The sequence below is a fragment of the Chanodichthys erythropterus genome, chromosome 3 (genome assembly GCF_024489055.1).
Source record: "Chanodichthys erythropterus isolate Z2021 chromosome 3, ASM2448905v1, whole genome shotgun sequence".
Taxonomy (NCBI): domain Eukaryota; kingdom Metazoa; phylum Chordata; class Actinopteri; order Cypriniformes; family Xenocyprididae; genus Chanodichthys; species Chanodichthys erythropterus.
The window spans coordinates 18015670-18033471 of record NC_090223.1 but is presented as its reverse complement, the minus strand read 5'-3'; the positions used below and the strand labels follow the sequence as shown (position 1 = coordinate 18033471).

Sequence of the window (17802 nt, the reverse complement as noted above, 5' to 3'; positions counted from 1 at the left end):
TGTAATTTGTAGCGAAATCACATTAGTGTGTGTGTGTGATGGGCGCTGTACACAGAACATCTGTTACTGACACACACCATTTGATTGATGCCTCTGCTTATGTGTGTGTGCATGTAAACAGGTAACAGTCTTTAAAAAAATCTGCACATGAAAAAACAATAATCTTTTAACTAATGTAAGATTATTATTTCTATTGATGATTTTGGTGTTAAAATGCTTTCTTATATCTGTTTAATGTACAGAGTATAAACTAATCATTTGTCATCTTTAGATACAGTATTGCACCGATCAAATCTTCTACAAGCAAACTTGCAGAGAAATAGATATGCCTTTCCTGAAGGGGACATGAGTGTGTTATAGCAGATGAATAGTGATATTTGCGTTTTAGTCTTGAATGAGATGTTGTGCTCACAGTGTGTGTTGTTGTTGTTGTTTTTAACTGCAGATAGGAATGAATGCATAAGGGCACTTACTAGGCATCAGAGAGGACTGTGAATCTATTGATTTCAATGGTGCATGAAGTATCTAGAAAGAAAATTGCAAGTGTGTAAATTACACATGTGAGCTAAAGTTTGAGGTGCTTGTTGACAGACAGATCGACTTGTGCTGTATTGCTGCTCGATTTCAAACTCAAGCGACTCTTAACACACACACACACTGCTTTAGTGTCTACTTCTGCTCACTAAGGCTGCATTTATGTGATCAAAAATACAGGAAAAACAGTAATATTGTGAAATATAATTTCCATAAAAACTGTTTTCTATTTAAATATGTTAAAATGCAATGTCACACAATCCTTCAGAAATCATTCTAATATGATGATTTGATGCTCAAGAAACATTTCTGATTATTATCAATGTTGAAAACAGTTGTGCTGCTTCATATTTTTGTGGAAACTATCATATGTTGCCCCCCCCCCCCCATATTTTTCCTGATGTGAACCGTCAGCTCCAGTCCAATTTAGAGCGGTTAAGGCCTGGGTAAACTTCATTCCCCCCTTCTGCTCCGTCTCGCGCACAGTTGAGCATGCAAGCCTTTCAGGGAAACTCCTTTGACCTTGAGCGCGTGGGTCTTTCAAAGATACTCCTTTGCCTGTGAGTGCGAAAAGACGCGTTTGGCGCATGCACATGCGCACCGTCCATGGTCATAAAAATTTTCTGCACGCGGCCACTGTTCAGAGAGTCAAAGCTAGTCCGCAGTCTTGTAATCGTTTCTTGTTTGCGCCGACTGAAAACGCATGAGAAACACCGTGAGACAGGAGAGACTCAGTCATTGCAGTGCTGAACACTGAACAGTCCATGCATGTGGATTTGGATAAAACAGTTCATCGCTTTGATGCCCGTGCCTGAACACTGTTTATCCCTTCACAGTGGCGTATAGCGGACGGGCACGCAGAGCTATTAAATTGTTCTTATTTTTATCATGCTACTTTTATTATTAAATTAAAAATATTTTGCAGTAAAATATCCAAAAACCACTAGGCTAGTGTTATATATTTTGTTCAACTGAGTATTTACAATATCCCAAATGTTTCCAACTATCTGTAAATCATGAGAAAATTGCAATTTTAAGCAAGGCTCCGGGACGTGTGAGGAGTCGCCTGTCAATTGCGTCATACCCGCGTTACCCTCGGTTTCCGGTTTTATTTTGTAGAGACCATGGAAACACCAAAGACGCTTTAATATTTACATGTTTTAATAGACAAGGGAACATCTGTTTTGATATATTTATAGACAGAAAACTAATTGTTGTTATATAGCTCAACACATTTAGTCTTATTGTTTAAATCAGATTTTCTAGATTTTTTGTGAGTACCATGCTTTACCATGCTGTTGTGCCGGCGACTGTGTCATAATAAAAGTCCTGCTGCTCGTGAGGCGTGTGTTGTGCAATCTCTCCAGCTCCTTGTTCAGCTCCACAACACTCGGTCCTGCTCTGCTTCATACTACAGTAACGTTAATGATCGCATCCATGAACATGATTTCTTCCCGAGTCCTATGCTGATTGTTTCCACCAGCCGTTGAGGTGAAGACCACATGTCCCAAGATTCTGCGCTGAAACTTGCCGTCATCAAGCTACGCCTCTGTTTTGAATAGGCCTCTGGCGACCTCTAGCGGACAGAAATCCTAAATATTGCACCTTTCATATTGCAATTAATTTGTTCATTTGCCCCTCGATATCATAGCACATCACCGCATAACCGACACACTGCGAGGACAATAAAATATTTGTTAGATAGCTTACTCCTCACTTGTTTAACACAAAATACTTCTCGATTCACGAAAAATATTTTTTCACCCATTTCACCCATTTTTTTTTTCTCACTATGGGCCACAAGTGAAATTTTAAGAAAATAAATTAGATTCATCTCTCATTGTTTCTTAGAGAATATGCACCGTTAATGCAGCGTGCCAAAATCTCAGTCAGTTTTTAATTTCAGTTTCTGTAGTGGATAATTGATATAATATATAATTGAGTGGATATATATATATATATATATATATATATATAATACAGTATCTCACAGAAGTGAGTACACCCCTCACATTTTTATAAATATTTTATTATATCTTTTCATGTGACAACACTGAAGAAATGACACTTTGCTACAATGTAAAGTAGTGAGTGTGCAGCTTGTGTAACAGTGTAAATTTGTTGTCCCCTCAAAATAACTCAACACACAGCCATTAATGTCTAAACCGCTGGCCAATAAAGTGAGTACACCCCAAAGTGAAAATGTCTAAATTGGGCCCAATTAACCATTTTCTCTCCCCAGTGTCATGTGACTCGTTAGTGTTACAAGGTGTCAGGTGTGAATGGGGAGCAGGTGTGTTAAATTTGGTGTTATCACTCTCTCATACTGGTCACTGGAAGTTCAACATGGCACCTCATGGCAAAGAACTGTCAGAGGATCTGAAAAAAAGGATTGTTGCTCTACATAAAGATGGTGAAGGCTATAAGAAGATTGACATGACGCTGAAACTGAGCTGCAGCACACTGGCCAAGACCATAAGCAGAGCATGATCCTCTCCGCTGCAGGGCAGTATTCCAACATGATAACGACCCCAAACACACCTCCACATGACCACTGCCTTGCTAAAGAAGCTGAGGGTAAAGGTGATGGACTGGCCAAGCATGTCTCCAGACCTAAACCCTATTGAGCATCTCTGGGGCATCCTCAAAGGAAGGTGGAGGAGCGCAAGCTCTCTAACATCCACCAGCTCCACAATGTCGTCATGGAGGAGTGAAAGAGGACTCCAGTGACAACCTGTGAAGCTCTGGTGAACTCCATGCCCAAGAGACTTAAGGCAGTGCTGGAAAATAATGGTGGCCACACAAAATATTGACATTATGGGCCCGATTTGGACATTTTCACTTAGACATTAATGGCTGTGTGTTGAGTTATTTTGAGGGAACAGCAAATTTACACTGTTACACAAGCTGCACACTCACTACTTTACATTGTAGCAAAGTGTAATTTCTTCAGTGTTGTCACATGAAAAGATATAATAAAATATTTACAAAAATGTGAGGGGTGTACTCACTTCTGAGAGATACTGTATATATAATATATTTTTTGTTAAATACATGCATGTGTATATTTATATATACGTAATACATATACACAGTACACACACATTTAATATGTAAACAAACTTTTATTTTGAATGCAATTAATCATTTAAGTGCACTAATTCATTCATAATAATTAAACTATGCAAAATTAAGCTTCTTTATTGATGGGTCCATTAAGAATCTTTAACATCCATGGAATCTTTCCATTCCACAAAAGATTCTTTATAGTTCTAAATTTGTATTGTTCTTTTTCACACTAAGAAAAAAATTACAATAGCATCACTGTGTAAAAAACAAACAAAACAAAACAAACAAGGTTCTTTTTTGAACCTTTATTTGTAAGAGTGTATTTAATATTTTTTTTTTTTTTTTTTTTAGGTCTGTTGCTTGTATTATTCTATTCTTCTGTTTATTCAAAGGATTGATGAATGAACCACTTCTGCTCATATTAATCAGTTTTTTTTTATTTTTTTTCTTAGTTGTTTTGGATCAGAGCATCAGCTAAATCATGAATGTCATGTGTAGTGACTATAATTAGCTTTATATAAAAGCAGCAGAAGTCTGTAGCATGTCCTCATTTATGTGTGTGTGTGTCCTTGAGTGTGTTTTCAGGAGTCTTTGTGAGTGTTGGGCTCTAAAGGGGGTCGTGGGCAATTAAAGCACACACGCGGCGCTGCTATACGATCACACACACACACACACACACACACACACACACACTGCTCTCATGCACCTCCCACCTCTGCATGTGGATGTTTAAGTGATCTTTATTGTGTGCAGAGTAAACAGAGCGCGAGCGAGGGAAGCCGTGTTGAGCTCAGACCAGCGCAGCTGCATTGTGCTTATACAGCAGGACGAGAGACAGATAGAGACGAGAGAGACAGCAGTGTGAGCCTGCCTGAGGTTAAATGTGGAAATCGTCCTCTTTGAGCTCCATGGCAAACTCTGCATGCGTGCTGCTGTCCGGCTCCGGGATGATGCCACATTCCCTGCACGCGCCGCCCGCGTTCCTCTACTTATCCGAGGTAAGGATCCTCCCGCTGCCTTCGCTTTTATCCAATCTTTTTTTATCGTATTTCATTCCTTCGCGAGTGAATGAACATGCTTTATCCTTATCCTGACCTCTGACCCCTTCTCTGTTTGGGGTCTGCGTTCTGCTTTTATTCTACTTTTCCACGCTTTTATTCCAGGTCTGCTCCGTTGTTTAGACTGAAACGCTAATTTACTTTCTTACATGGTCATTTTGTAACTATACTCTAAAAAATAAAAGGTGTGTTTTGGCAGCGATGCCATAGATGAACCATTGTTGGTTCCTCAAAGAACCATTAAAAAAAAACCTTTTTCTTAGTTTGAAGAACATTTTAATAATTAAAAGAACCTTTTGTGGAATGGAAAGATTCTTAATGGAACCATCAATGCCAATAAAGAACCTTTATTTTTAAGAGTGTAGTTGTTTGTATCTAGTGTTGTAATTTATAGTATCAGTTTAAAATTTTATTGCGAATTCATTCTGGGAATGTCGCTTTTTCTTGCTTTACAATCACAAAATGGAAGAACTGTTTGAGATGTGCTCGAAACACAAATCTGTCATTCATTTTAAGTCATAATTAGCAAACTTATGCAGATTTTTATGCAATATTATGCAGATACTCTCATGAATTATTCAGGATTTCCGTGACTTTTCCCTGTTAAGTTACTAAACACTGTTTTTAATTAACTTGAATTACTTTGTAGAATAAGTCATTAGATTCACCATTGGATATAAAGTCAGCGGGGTTTTGTTTTTGAAGATTTTATTGAAGATGCATTATGTGTTAGTGACTGTATCAGCATTGGCGAATATTTGCATTTTCTTTTTCTTTTTGGTTATTGATATCTGTATTTTTCCCTCCTGAATATCAGGTGAAAACTGGCCGATATTGGGTGCAAATAATATCAGTGGTGTATTTCTACTCCATTAAGTAGCAGTTTTTAATCATATATGCTAAATATTATACTGTTTGAGTTTCTTTTTGAAAATTTATTTTTCATATGAATTGGTTGTGTGTATGTAGTATTTTGTATGTGGCATTAGATTGTGCGTAATTTGTTTTAATTTATATATATATATATAAATGACAGACAGAAAGCTGTTACTTATTTTAGATCAGCAATATTAGCATATGCAGATACTCTCATGAATTATTCAGGAGCTGCTTGTGTTAGATTACTTGATCAATGTTCTTATTTAACTATGTTGAATTCGTCATTACTTTAGTTTAAGTGGACATGGTTTTGTTTTTATAATGTTTTATTTTTATTAGCATTGATATATCGGTTTCAATAAATTCATATCAACCAATTTAATATTTTGTAATTTATAATACTAAATAATGTATAATTTTAAGAATTTTAAATCAATATCGGTCTGAATTTGCTGATGTTTTAAGTAAATCAACTTTTTCTGTACTGGGATTCAAAAGTGTTAAAATTATATATCTTTTTTGTTATATATAACAATAATTTAATGTTTTATTTGAAAGATTCACATTTAAAATTATAGCTCAGCACTTCAATATAAACACTGTTTTAGTTCAAAACTGTATAGATTTATGATATTGTTTATTAGTAATAACATAAAATAATTATCAGTATCAAAATGTTCTAATTTAATTAATTTGCTTGATATATCGGTTTCTACATATCAGTAGTTTATTAACAGTGCTTGACATGTACCAGTATCGGTATTGGGCCGATACCAAGCTCATGTACTTGTACTTGTACCAAAGACCGATACCTCACGTGACGTAACCGACAGAATTATCTGTGCACTGAGACACCGATGACAGCTGCAGAAACGATGTCAGCCTCAGGGGATGGAAATACTTCAAAATTAATGATGACAACACACACATTGTGAACTTCATGCTTTCAATCACAATTCGTTATCGATTAGTGAAGGGAGAATCGCACTGAATGACACAGACCAGAGGCGCTCTCTCTCTCTCTCTTTCTTGTGCGCGATCCCAGTTCTCTCAGACAGCGTGCGATCCGTTCTCCATTCGCCTGAATGGTCAAATGCACTCATAGTTGTCAAAATGTCCATCGTGTGGAGTATCTCACATATATACAGTCGGTTATGGCTTAGAGGTACAATATGTAATAATTTTGTCTGCTAGACGTCGCTAGAAGCCTATTCAAAACAAAGGCATAGCTTGATGATACCAAGTTTTAGAGAGGAATCTTGGGACATGTGGTCTCCATCTCAACGGACGGTGCAAAAGAATAGGGATTGGAGTCGGGAATAACTCATGTTCATGGATTAGATTAAAAACATTACTGTAGTATGAAGCAGAGCAGGACCGAGTGTTATAGGAGCTGAACGAGGAGCTGGAGCAATTGCGCAACACACGCCTCACGAGCAGTGGGACTTTTATTATGGCACAGATGCCAGCGCCGCTTCCGCTTTTCCGGTCATGAGTATGAGGTGTAACAGCTCTGTTTATCATATTAGATACATTTGAATGTGTTAAAAATGTTATAACGTTACTCTGTGCATTCGCTTGGAGGCTGCTGTGAGACACTGTTACACACTGCAGTAAGATAGATCGATTTTACAATATCATATTAAATATCATATCACATCCCAGAGCCTTGGTTAAAATTACAATTTTCTCACAGTTTACAAATAGTTGGAGTCATTTGGGATATTTTAAGTACTCAAGTGAACAAAATATATAACACTGGCCTAGTGGTTTTTGGATATTTTACTGCAAAAATATTACATATTACACCTTGAAGTGGATGTAAACATTTGGGTAAGATAGGATATGTGTGTCAGTATCCATGGATTCGGTCTTAAAGGCACCATAGCCTATATTTGTCATTAATGTTAATAAAACAAGAAAATGTTAAATAAATGTATACATGGTAAATGAACCTACTGTATCTGAAAAACAAGTTTATTTCATTTGTATCTCTATAGTATTTGTTGTATTGTTTGTAATTTGTTTGTAAATTTCTTTTTATATAACAACAATTATAAATATTGGTAATTATGCCATTTGGACACTGTGACATTTTTGTTCTTTAAGTTTGTGACAAGCAGATAAAAATAGCTTTTTTTCATTAGAGTAATAATAAAGAAGCTGTCCTACATTCATTAGTCTAAGTGTGTTGTGCTTGGAAAACTGCAACATCAAAAATAAAAAAGAGAGAGAGAAATTAATAAATGTGTAGGCATCGGTATCGGTAAGTACTAGAAAAAAAGTATCGGTCCTTAAAAAATGGTATTGGTGCATCCTTACTTGATATATCAGTTTCTACATATTGCTAGTTTATTAGCAATGCTTGATATATCGGTTTCTTCATATTACTAGTTTATTAGCAATGTTTGATATATCGGTTTCTACATATCAGTAGTTTATTAACATTGCTTGATATATAGATTTCTTCATATTGCTAGTTTATTAACATTGTTTGATATATCGGTTTCTACATATCAGTAGTTTATTAACATTGTTTGATATATCGGTTTCTACATATCAGTAGTTTATTAACATTGATATATCGGTTTCTACATATCAGTAGTTTATTAGCAATGTTTGATATATCGGTTTCTACATATCAGTAGTTTATTAACATTGTTTGATATATCGGTTTCTACATATCAGTAGTTTATTAGCAATGTTTGATATATCGGTTTCTACATATCAGTAGTTTATTAACATTGTTTGATATATCGGTTTCTACATATCAGTAGTTTATTAACATTGCTTGATATATCGGTTTCTACATATTGCTAGTTTATTAACATTGTTTGATATATCGGTTTCTACATATCAGTAGTTTATTAACATTGTTTGATATATCGGTTTCTACATATCAGTAGTTTATTAACATTGTTTGATATATCGGTTTCTACATATCAGTAGTTTATTAGCAATGTTTGATATATCGGTTTCTACATATCAGTAGTTTATTAACATTGTTTGATATATCGGTTTCTACATATCAGTAGTTTATTAGCAATGTTTGATATATCGGTTTCTACATATCAGTAGTTTATTGGCAGTGTTTGATATATCGATTTCTACATATCAGTAGTTTATTAACATTGCTTGATATATCGATTTCTTCATATTGCTAGTTTATTAACATTGTTTGATATATCGGTTTCTACATATTGCTAGTTTATTAACATTGTTTGATATATCGGTTTCTACATATCAGTAGTTTATTAACAATGCTTGATATATCGATTTCTTCATATTGCTAGTTTATTAACATTGTTTGATATATCGGTTTCTACATATCAGTAGTTTATTAACATTGTTTGATATATCGGTTTCTACATATCAGTAGTTTATTAACATTGCTTGATATATCAGTTTCTTCATATTGCTAGTTTATTAACATTGTTTGATATATCGGTTTCTACATATCAGTAGTTTATTAACATTGCTTGATATATCGATTTCTTCATATTGCTAGTTTATTAACATTGTTTGATATATCGGTTTCTACATATTGCTAGTTTATTAGCAATGTTTGATATATCGGTTTCTACATATCAGTAGTTTATTAACATTGTTTGATATATCGGTTTCTACATATCAGTAGTTTATTAACATTGTTTGATATATCGATTTCTTCATATTGCTAGTTTATTAACATTGTTTGATATATCGGTTTCTACATATCAGTAGTTTATTAACAATGCTTGATATATCGATTTCTTCATATTGCTAGTTTATTAACATTGTTTGATATATCGGTTTCTACATATCAGTAGTTTATTAACAATGCTTGATATGCCAGTTCCTGCATATCGCTAGTTTATAAGCAAAGTTTGTACATATATGTCGGTTTCTACATATCTGCATTTTATTAGCTATGCTTGATATGCCAGTTCCTGCATATCGCTAGTTTATAAGCAAAGTTTGATATGTCGGTTTCTACATGTTGGTAGTTTATTAACAATGCTTGATATATTGGTTTCTACATATCGGTCTTTCATTAGCGATGCTTGAGATATCAGTTTCTACATATCTATCAACCAATATAAGCATTTCAGTTTTAAATTGTCGATAGAGGTCTGAATACACTGATGTTTACGTCAAAACTGGACTTTTTCTGTACTGTGATTCATAAGTACTAAAGTTATTTGCCTTTCTGCTATATGGTGTTTGATTTGACAGATTCACATGTAAAATTATAAATTAGTGCCTTAGTATGAACAATATTTAAAACACCATGCAAAACAGTATTGATTTATGATATCATATTGTTTACCAGCCAACATTTTGACATTAGTGCTTGTTTAGTTGTTGCGCATGTATGTGAGTTCTGTTATAGTGATACAGCACTGAGACACAAGAGAGCGATAAATGAGATGAGTGCTTCCTTCCTGCTTTTAAATCACTCTGAGACAGCAGAAGCGTCTCCTCCCCCATCTGTCCACACACACACACACACACACATGATGCTGGCACACGGTCGGCTTGCGTCGAGTCGCCCTGTGAAGAATCCAGGGCAAACGATCCTCCTGAGAGCAGGACATATTATTCATGAGGCTGCGTGTTTATGAAGGAGTGTGTTTGTGCGCTTAATTGATTTCATATTCAAACACACAGCCCTGTTTGCTGCAGTATGTACTGCTGAATTATTGATACAGTTCACGAATGTGACGCGATTTTAACGCAGACGGAAATGCAGGAATGAGATGAGACACAAGCAGTACTATGGGATAATTGGTGAAGTGGATGTTACACAACAATCTGTCACTTTATTTGTCTTGTGTTGGAGTGAAATATATCAGAGCTTACAAACAGCTGGTGAAGTGTGTGTGTTTTGAAGAGTGTAAAGCGCAGAGCATGTTGAACTTATTCTTGCATTACAGGAACAGGTTGTTGAAGAGGATTTGGATTCTGAGGTTGGATTTGAAGAATGTGATTTTGTTTTTTTTCCTGTGTGTGATTGATTATTGCAGAAGTAGTGACTTGTGGCACTGCGGCAATCAAACATCTCTCTTAAAGGGGTGCTTGATTATAATTTCACTTTTTAACTTTAGTTAGTGTGTAATGTTGCTGTTTGAGCATAAACAACATCTGTAAAGTTATGACACTCAAAGTTCAATGTAAAGGGAGATATTTTCTTTTACAGAAATCGTTTTTTATGGTTTACAACAAACGGCTGGTAGGGACTGTAACAAGCTTCTTCCCGGGTTGGTGACATCACTAACCTTAAAATTTACATAAACCCCGCCCCTGAGAACACACAACAAAGGGGACGAGGCCATGTTGGGCTGCTTTAGAAAAGAGGAACATTTGTTGTAGTCGAGGGTTGTTGCCATGCTGTCATTTTACGCCAGACTGCTTCACAAATGAGGGTCAATTCAACGCTTTATTTGCACAAAAGATTAACATGCTAGTCGATGGGTTGAATCAACTCCACAGCAACTACATAAATTTATCCACTAACCATTCAGAAACATCCAGTTTCATTCTAAAAGTTGTAACTTCTTCCTGAGTCTCTCCATCAGTGTCGACTCCGGTTTGAACAATGTAAGGCTGAACACCGTTACTGACAATCCTCATTTCGGCTGCATGAGATTCTCCAGCTTTGTTGTTGTTGAGCAACAACTGTGAAATAATGTCGGTTCCTGCATATCATTAGTTTATAAGCAATGTTTGATATATCGGTTTCTACATATCGCAAGCTGTTAAAGCTCCGCCCTCTTCTGGAAAGTGGGCCAGGAACAGCAGCTCATTTGCATTTAAAGGGACACACACAAATTTGCTTGCAAATTGCTCACACCCAAATTGGGACAAATATGACAAGCTATAATACATGATCTGTGAGGTATTTTGAGCTGAAACTTCACAGACGCATTCTGGAGACACCAGAGACTTATATTACACCTTGTGAAAAGGGACATTTTAGGTTTCCTTTAAATTGAGTCAAGAACCCTAGAGTTCTATATAGAACCCCACTCAACCTCTAGTGTATTTAATTCTAAGGATTGGAGCAATTGTGGAAAATGGTTATGGAAAATAAATGCATGAAAACGTATCAGCTGTAAGAAAGGTAAATCAGCAAAATTTCAGCAATCTCTCTCTCTCTTTTTTTCTCTGTGGGTTTGTAGTCCTGCAGGTGGTCAGTATGTTGGTTAGAGACACTCTGCAGTTGAATTTCATCAGTGAATCTCGAGTCCGTCTGGTTCTGCATCACTGACCGAATCAAATGAAACGGGCTTGAAATAGATTCCAGCCTCTCCTTCTCTCTCGATAACATGCTGAGAGCACTAGTGAACATGCTTGCATTCGTTGCAGAAACGTTTTTCATTACAAATGATATTTTCTGCACAACATTTTGAATGCAGAAACGTTCCTTTGTAACATGACTGTGAATGTGAGGATGTGGAGCTGCATGAACAGAACTTGATGATCATGTTCTTCAGTATGATTTGAGATGATCCAGAGAGCATCTTGAGCTTTAACTGTCTGTTTCAAACATACAGGCCCTTAAGTTTGAACACATTTCTAGGTGACTAATTAAATGTAATGTAATGTAATTGATCATGTGAGTCTTTGTACTCTTATACATTTATGCATCAGAAAACAATTTCAACTACGTTTGAACCAGGATGCTTTTGTTGGTCACAGTAAATCCTCTTACAGGCTGCTATTGTTTAACGCAAAGGCCTAATTTATCTATGCGGCCGCTTCATCGCTGTAAATTGTGTGTGTGTGTGTGTCAGTGTAATACTCATTCTCTCTTTCTCTCAGTAATAAATTCCTCCACACTCTTACAGTCTTTTCTCTGTCGTTCTATCTGCTGATTACCGTCGCTGCTCCTCTAATTAACTGTGTGTGTGTGTGTGTGTGTGTGTGTGTGTGTGTGTGAGAGAGAGACACGAGCAGCTAGAAAATCACTGTGTAAATCGCAGGCTGTTCCAGCAGGTTCTTCTGATACGCTTACATTTTAAGGGTGAAAATCCAATCTCACGAGCGTGTGTGTGCGCGCGTGTCTGTTTGACATACAGTTGTTTTCTATGTTTTTACTCACTATCTGTGTTTAAAATAGCTTGTCTTTCACAGTTTCTGTCTTTTAGTATTGTGTAGTCAGGTTTGCATAAGACTACTAGTAATCTGCTTTTTTATTTTACTATTGTATTAAAATTGTAGCGGTGTTGCCCATAAAATAAAATTTAGAATTGAAATAAATAAATAAATAATAATTAAGTTAAATAAATAAATGAATAAATAAAATGTAAAATGAGTGTATTTTTTTTATAGTTATTTTACTTGTTTATTATTCATTATTTATTTTTATTATTTATTGACTTGACTTTTGCTTTTTATTAACTATTGATTTATTTTACTTTATTTATCTATTTATTTAATAATAATAATAAATTAAGTGATGATTAAGTAATATTAATTTTATTAATAAATTAATAAAAAAAATGTTTGTTTACTTATTAGCTTATTTCACTTTTTATTATTCATTTATGAATGAATTTATTTGACCACTTTATTCTTTATTTTTACTTATGAATAACTAACGCTTACAAGTAAAATAAATAAATAGTAAGGAAGCAAAATAAATAAATGAAATAAGTAAATAAATAAAAGGGTAGAAAATAGATAAATAATAGTGTAAAATAAATGCATTTATATATATTCTTTATTTAGGCGACCTTGAAGGTCCTGAAAGGCGCCTAAGAAATAAAATGTATTATTATTATTATCTATTTATTTGTTTGCCATTTATCTAAAATAATCGATAGCTTCATGACCGAGTTGCATGGAAAACCCTGTAAAACCTAGCAGTGATGTGTGGATATAGCCAGTATTTATGTCCATCAAAGAGACAGAAGAGTCTTCTAGTGTTTCTAGCAGTTTCCTGTCACGTCTTCAGCAGAAACGTCTCTTTACGGGTCACTGACAAGTACACGATCAGGGCTTCTTGAGAGTGTCTCTCTCTCTCTCTCTCTCTCTGTGTGTATTTTTCATCTCTTCGGACAGTTTAGGGCTGAATTACGCCGACAGAAAACGGGAAATGATAGACAGCCGTGAGACGCATGTGCTCATAAATCGCGAGTCGCTCGAGGTGATTTATGAGACGTGCGTGAAGACGGCGTATCAGTCTTCACCTCCTCGAGCCCTTCACCTGCTTTATTAATGATCGCGTGATCGCCTTGTCTTGCGTTCTGAAGTTTAATTTCATTTCCATCAGATGCGGACAGCAGCGGCGAGCAGTGTCTTTAAACACTCATCCTTTACTCTGCTGCTAAAGAAGCATCATTCACTCTGAAATCACACATTCAACAAACTCGCATCAATATCTGTGCTGCTGCCGGGCATTTCAGGACACTGAACTAGTTACAGAGAACTTAGTCTCAGTGTTAAGCCCGCATTGCATCTTATTCTGGACAAGAACCGCCCACTTAGACATGAAAACTGTTTGACTGACATGTGAAGTGACCAATCACAGTTGATTGTCTTATGTGCCGTTAAGGGTCAGGTAAATCTGGAATGGTTGATATGAAGGATAATGCACTGTCAGTTGGATGCTTTTTAGAGAAGAATTGATAGCATACGGTAAATATATTCTCACATTGAGTTGGTAATGTGATCACGACAAAACAAATGACCCTTAATGCACATTGTAAGTGAACCACAATCTGAACATGTGAGTTTTGGTCATTTTAAAGTGGACCTATAATGCCCCTTTTTACAAGATGTAAAATAAGTCTCTGATGTCTCCAGATTGTGTATGTGACGTTTCATCTCCAAATACCCCACAGATAATTTTTTATAGCATATTCAAATTGCCACATTTTGGGGCCGTTTTTGTGTGTGTCCCTTTAAATGCAAATGAGCTGCTGCTCCCGGCCCCCTTTCCAGAAGAGGGCGGAGCTTCAAGAGCTCATGCAACAACAAAACAGGACAATCTCACGCACTAAAATGATCAGAAACTCAGTAACGGTGAGTTGGTTTTTAGTGATCTTTTATTATTACTTCTGATATTATTGTTTATTATTTTAAGTATTTTTTTTGTCATATCAGACATAACTTTAATTTAAATTAATGTTTTTGTGTGTGTGTGTGTGTGTCTGTGTGTGTGTGACAATAAAGACTCCAGGGTTAACTATATTGAAATTGAAGAAATTAAATCACAACACAATTTAATAGAATTATTAGAATTAAATGTATATTTTCTGTATTATCCATAAATAATGTATTAAATTATATATTGATATAAATGATATAGTAAATATTTTAATATAATCTTTCTAGAATAATAATATTTTATTTTTTTATTGTTGTTTGTAATGTTATGTTATTTATTACTTTTATTTTTATATATTTTATTGTTATATTTTCAGATATTTTATTACATTTTATGTGTGTATATATATATATATATATATATATATATATATATATATATATATATATATATATATATATATACACACACACACACATTTGTAACATAATGTAGCGTTTAGTAGTATTTTATATTTTATTTTTTAATATATTATACGTTTTTAGTCAAGTCAAGTCAAGTCAAATTTATTTATATAGCGCTTTTACAATTGGTAATTGTTTCAAAGCAGCTTTACATATTAGAAGCACAGAAAAAAAGGGAAGTGGTTAAAACTGTACAAACAAGCGTGGTAATATGTAACATATACAAGATGGTGCTACATTAAGCCAATGTCGGCTGACTTCCAGGGGTGGAAAAAACCCCCTAGGAGAAAAACCCAGCGTGCTAGCACTGGGAAAAAAGTCCTAGGAGGGAAAAAACCCCTTGGAAGATATATATATGTAAATGTATATGGAGATCAAAATCTGAATTGTACATTTTTATTATAGAGATTAAAAATCGATTATATATAAATATATGTAAGCGGATACGGGGATCATGGGCTACGTTGTAGTCAGGTCCAGACGCAGGTTCTCCATCTGACCTGGATACGGCCTGGATCCAGCACCCGGCAAACCTCAGGATAAGCAGTAATGTTTTATTATTTATATTTTGTTGTTTATCAAGTCAAATGTATGTTTTTTTGTATTTTTTGTGAAAATTAAGAATCTAGAGTTTAACCACGTTAAAATTGTAATACAACTTTTTGTTAATGTAGAACATATAATTTAGTATAGTTATTATTATTGTATTAATATTAAATGTATTATCAATAAATAATTTATTAAATATTATATTGATAAATGTTTGTATATAATATCTTGTTTTAATTGTTTATATTAAATGCATTACCTATAATTTATCATTTATTAAATATTATAATATTATTAATATATGAAAATGTGTAATTGTAATATCTTTGTTAGCTGTAAAAAATAATAGTAATAAGTGTCAGAATAGTCCCAGCATTCAGCCTCTTATATAATGTGAAGCAGTGCTGTGATGCTGTAGATCGTACTGTAAGACTGAAATCCGAGCGTTCCAGCGAACACAGAATAAATCCTGCTGCTGTGAGATCTAGTTAAAGGAACTCACTAGGATTTGGAGCTGATCCACAGTTTAACTAGATTATTGAGAGCCGGTTATTGAGTTTCGTACGAGCCGCTCTTCGCTCTCTTTCTCTGTGTGTCAGTCCACTGGCTGAAGTCACAGGAAGTGATGCGTCTGCACAACAAAAGGCTTTATGTCGAGTCTGGATTTTTGGGTTTTACTGCTGAATGTCTTAATAAGGATCTCCAGAATAATTCACTTCTACTGTACATGTGCTGTCAGATCTCCACAGACGGGATGAGACAGGCCTGTCAGTGAAATACTGAGATCAGGTTACGCTTCTTTATCTAGGTAAATGTGTGTCAGCTCCAATAGATACTGGGCTGGATATATATGTGTGTGTGTGTGTATCGATCCCAACACACAGCTGATATCACTGCCTTCAGTCTTCTTTGTTTCTCTTTTCTCCACAATTTTACATTTCTGTTTTTTTTTTTTTTTTTAAGAATACACTCTTAAAAATGAAGGTTCTTTATTGGCACTGATGATTCCATGAAGAACTTTTAACATCTATGGAACCTTTCCATTCCACAAAAGGTTCTTTATAGTGAAAATGGTTATTTAGATGATTAAAATATTCTACACACTAAGAAAAATGTTTTTTTTTTTTTTTTTTTTTTTTTTTTTTATTGATCACTGAAAGAGTCTTTGGAGAATCAAAATGAGTTCTTCTATGACATCACTGTGAAAACCCCTTTTGAACCCTTTATTTTTAAGAGTGTAGTTAAAAATCAAAAAAGGATTACCATATGTGATGTACTCTATGTTTGTGTGTTTATATGTAAATACAATCTGTTCATTATATAAAGAGATTGCATCTCTTCAGAAGACTTGGATTAAACCGCTCTGTTGAATGAAGGGGATTATTTTACAATGCCTTTTGTATCTTCTAGGTGACCTTTTTGTATCTTCTAAGTTTTGTTTACCTGGAATTTCAGTAGATGGACAAAAACCTCCCAGGTTTCATTAAAAATAAAAACTTGTTTAATGACCAGAAACAAAATTTCGTTTTTCCTCTGATTCCTTGACTCAAGACGAATTGATTGCACCCTATGACGTCATTTTCAGTCATGAAAATTTTCCCGCCATTTTTCGAAAATCTTTTTCGAACTCCTCCTAGGCAGTTGCTCTAATTTTCACGAAAATTGAACCCGATCATCATCAGACGATGCAGACAAAAAGTTGTGGAATTCAAGTTGATTTGTCAAACTGTTTTCGGAAGATGTGTAAATGAATTTATGTAGCACTTGCGAAAATAAGGTTGTATAGTTAGTATATTATAGTTTGTAATAAGGTTGTATCTTCTCAACGCTTTATCCAATTTAGACCAAACTTGTTCCTTGTAATCACAAGCATGACCTGAGGTTACATGCTGCGTTTTGGTGCAGGGCCACTTACTGGTCCAGAGATACAAAAAAATTGCTATTTTTGCTTATAACTTCTGAACAGTTTGTCCAAAAAATCCTAAAAGTGTTATTAGATTTGGGGCGTTATGCCAAATCGAATGATATCCAATTTGGGAGCCAGCCATTTTGAATTTTGTAGTAAAATGCTGTATTTTATGAACGCATAAGCGTATCATTCCAAAACTCAATATGGGTCATTAGCACAATGCCCTGAAGGATTCTGAGAAGTTTCAGACCAGCGCCACCTAGTGGTGGAAAAAAAATATTTACATGTTTATAACTTTGGATGTGG

At 34.8% G+C, this 17802-nt stretch overlaps 1 protein-coding gene across 3 annotated transcripts in view; it reads left to right on the top strand.

Annotated features, from left to right (window-relative positions):
• rbfox3b (RNA binding fox-1 homolog 3b) overlaps window positions 1-17802 on the top strand; it is a 228621-nt gene that overhangs the window by 113111 nt on the left and 97708 nt on the right. The window contains exon 1 of one of the 3 annotated variants that reach the window (XM_067381225.1): window positions 4485-4601. The exons of the other annotated variants lie outside the window; for them this stretch is intronic. Coding sequence (XP_067237326.1) covers window positions 4485-4601 — 117 coding nt within the window. Of the gene's footprint in view, window positions 1-4484; window positions 4602-17802 lie in introns of those variants that run through there. 3 annotated transcript variants of the gene reach the window in all.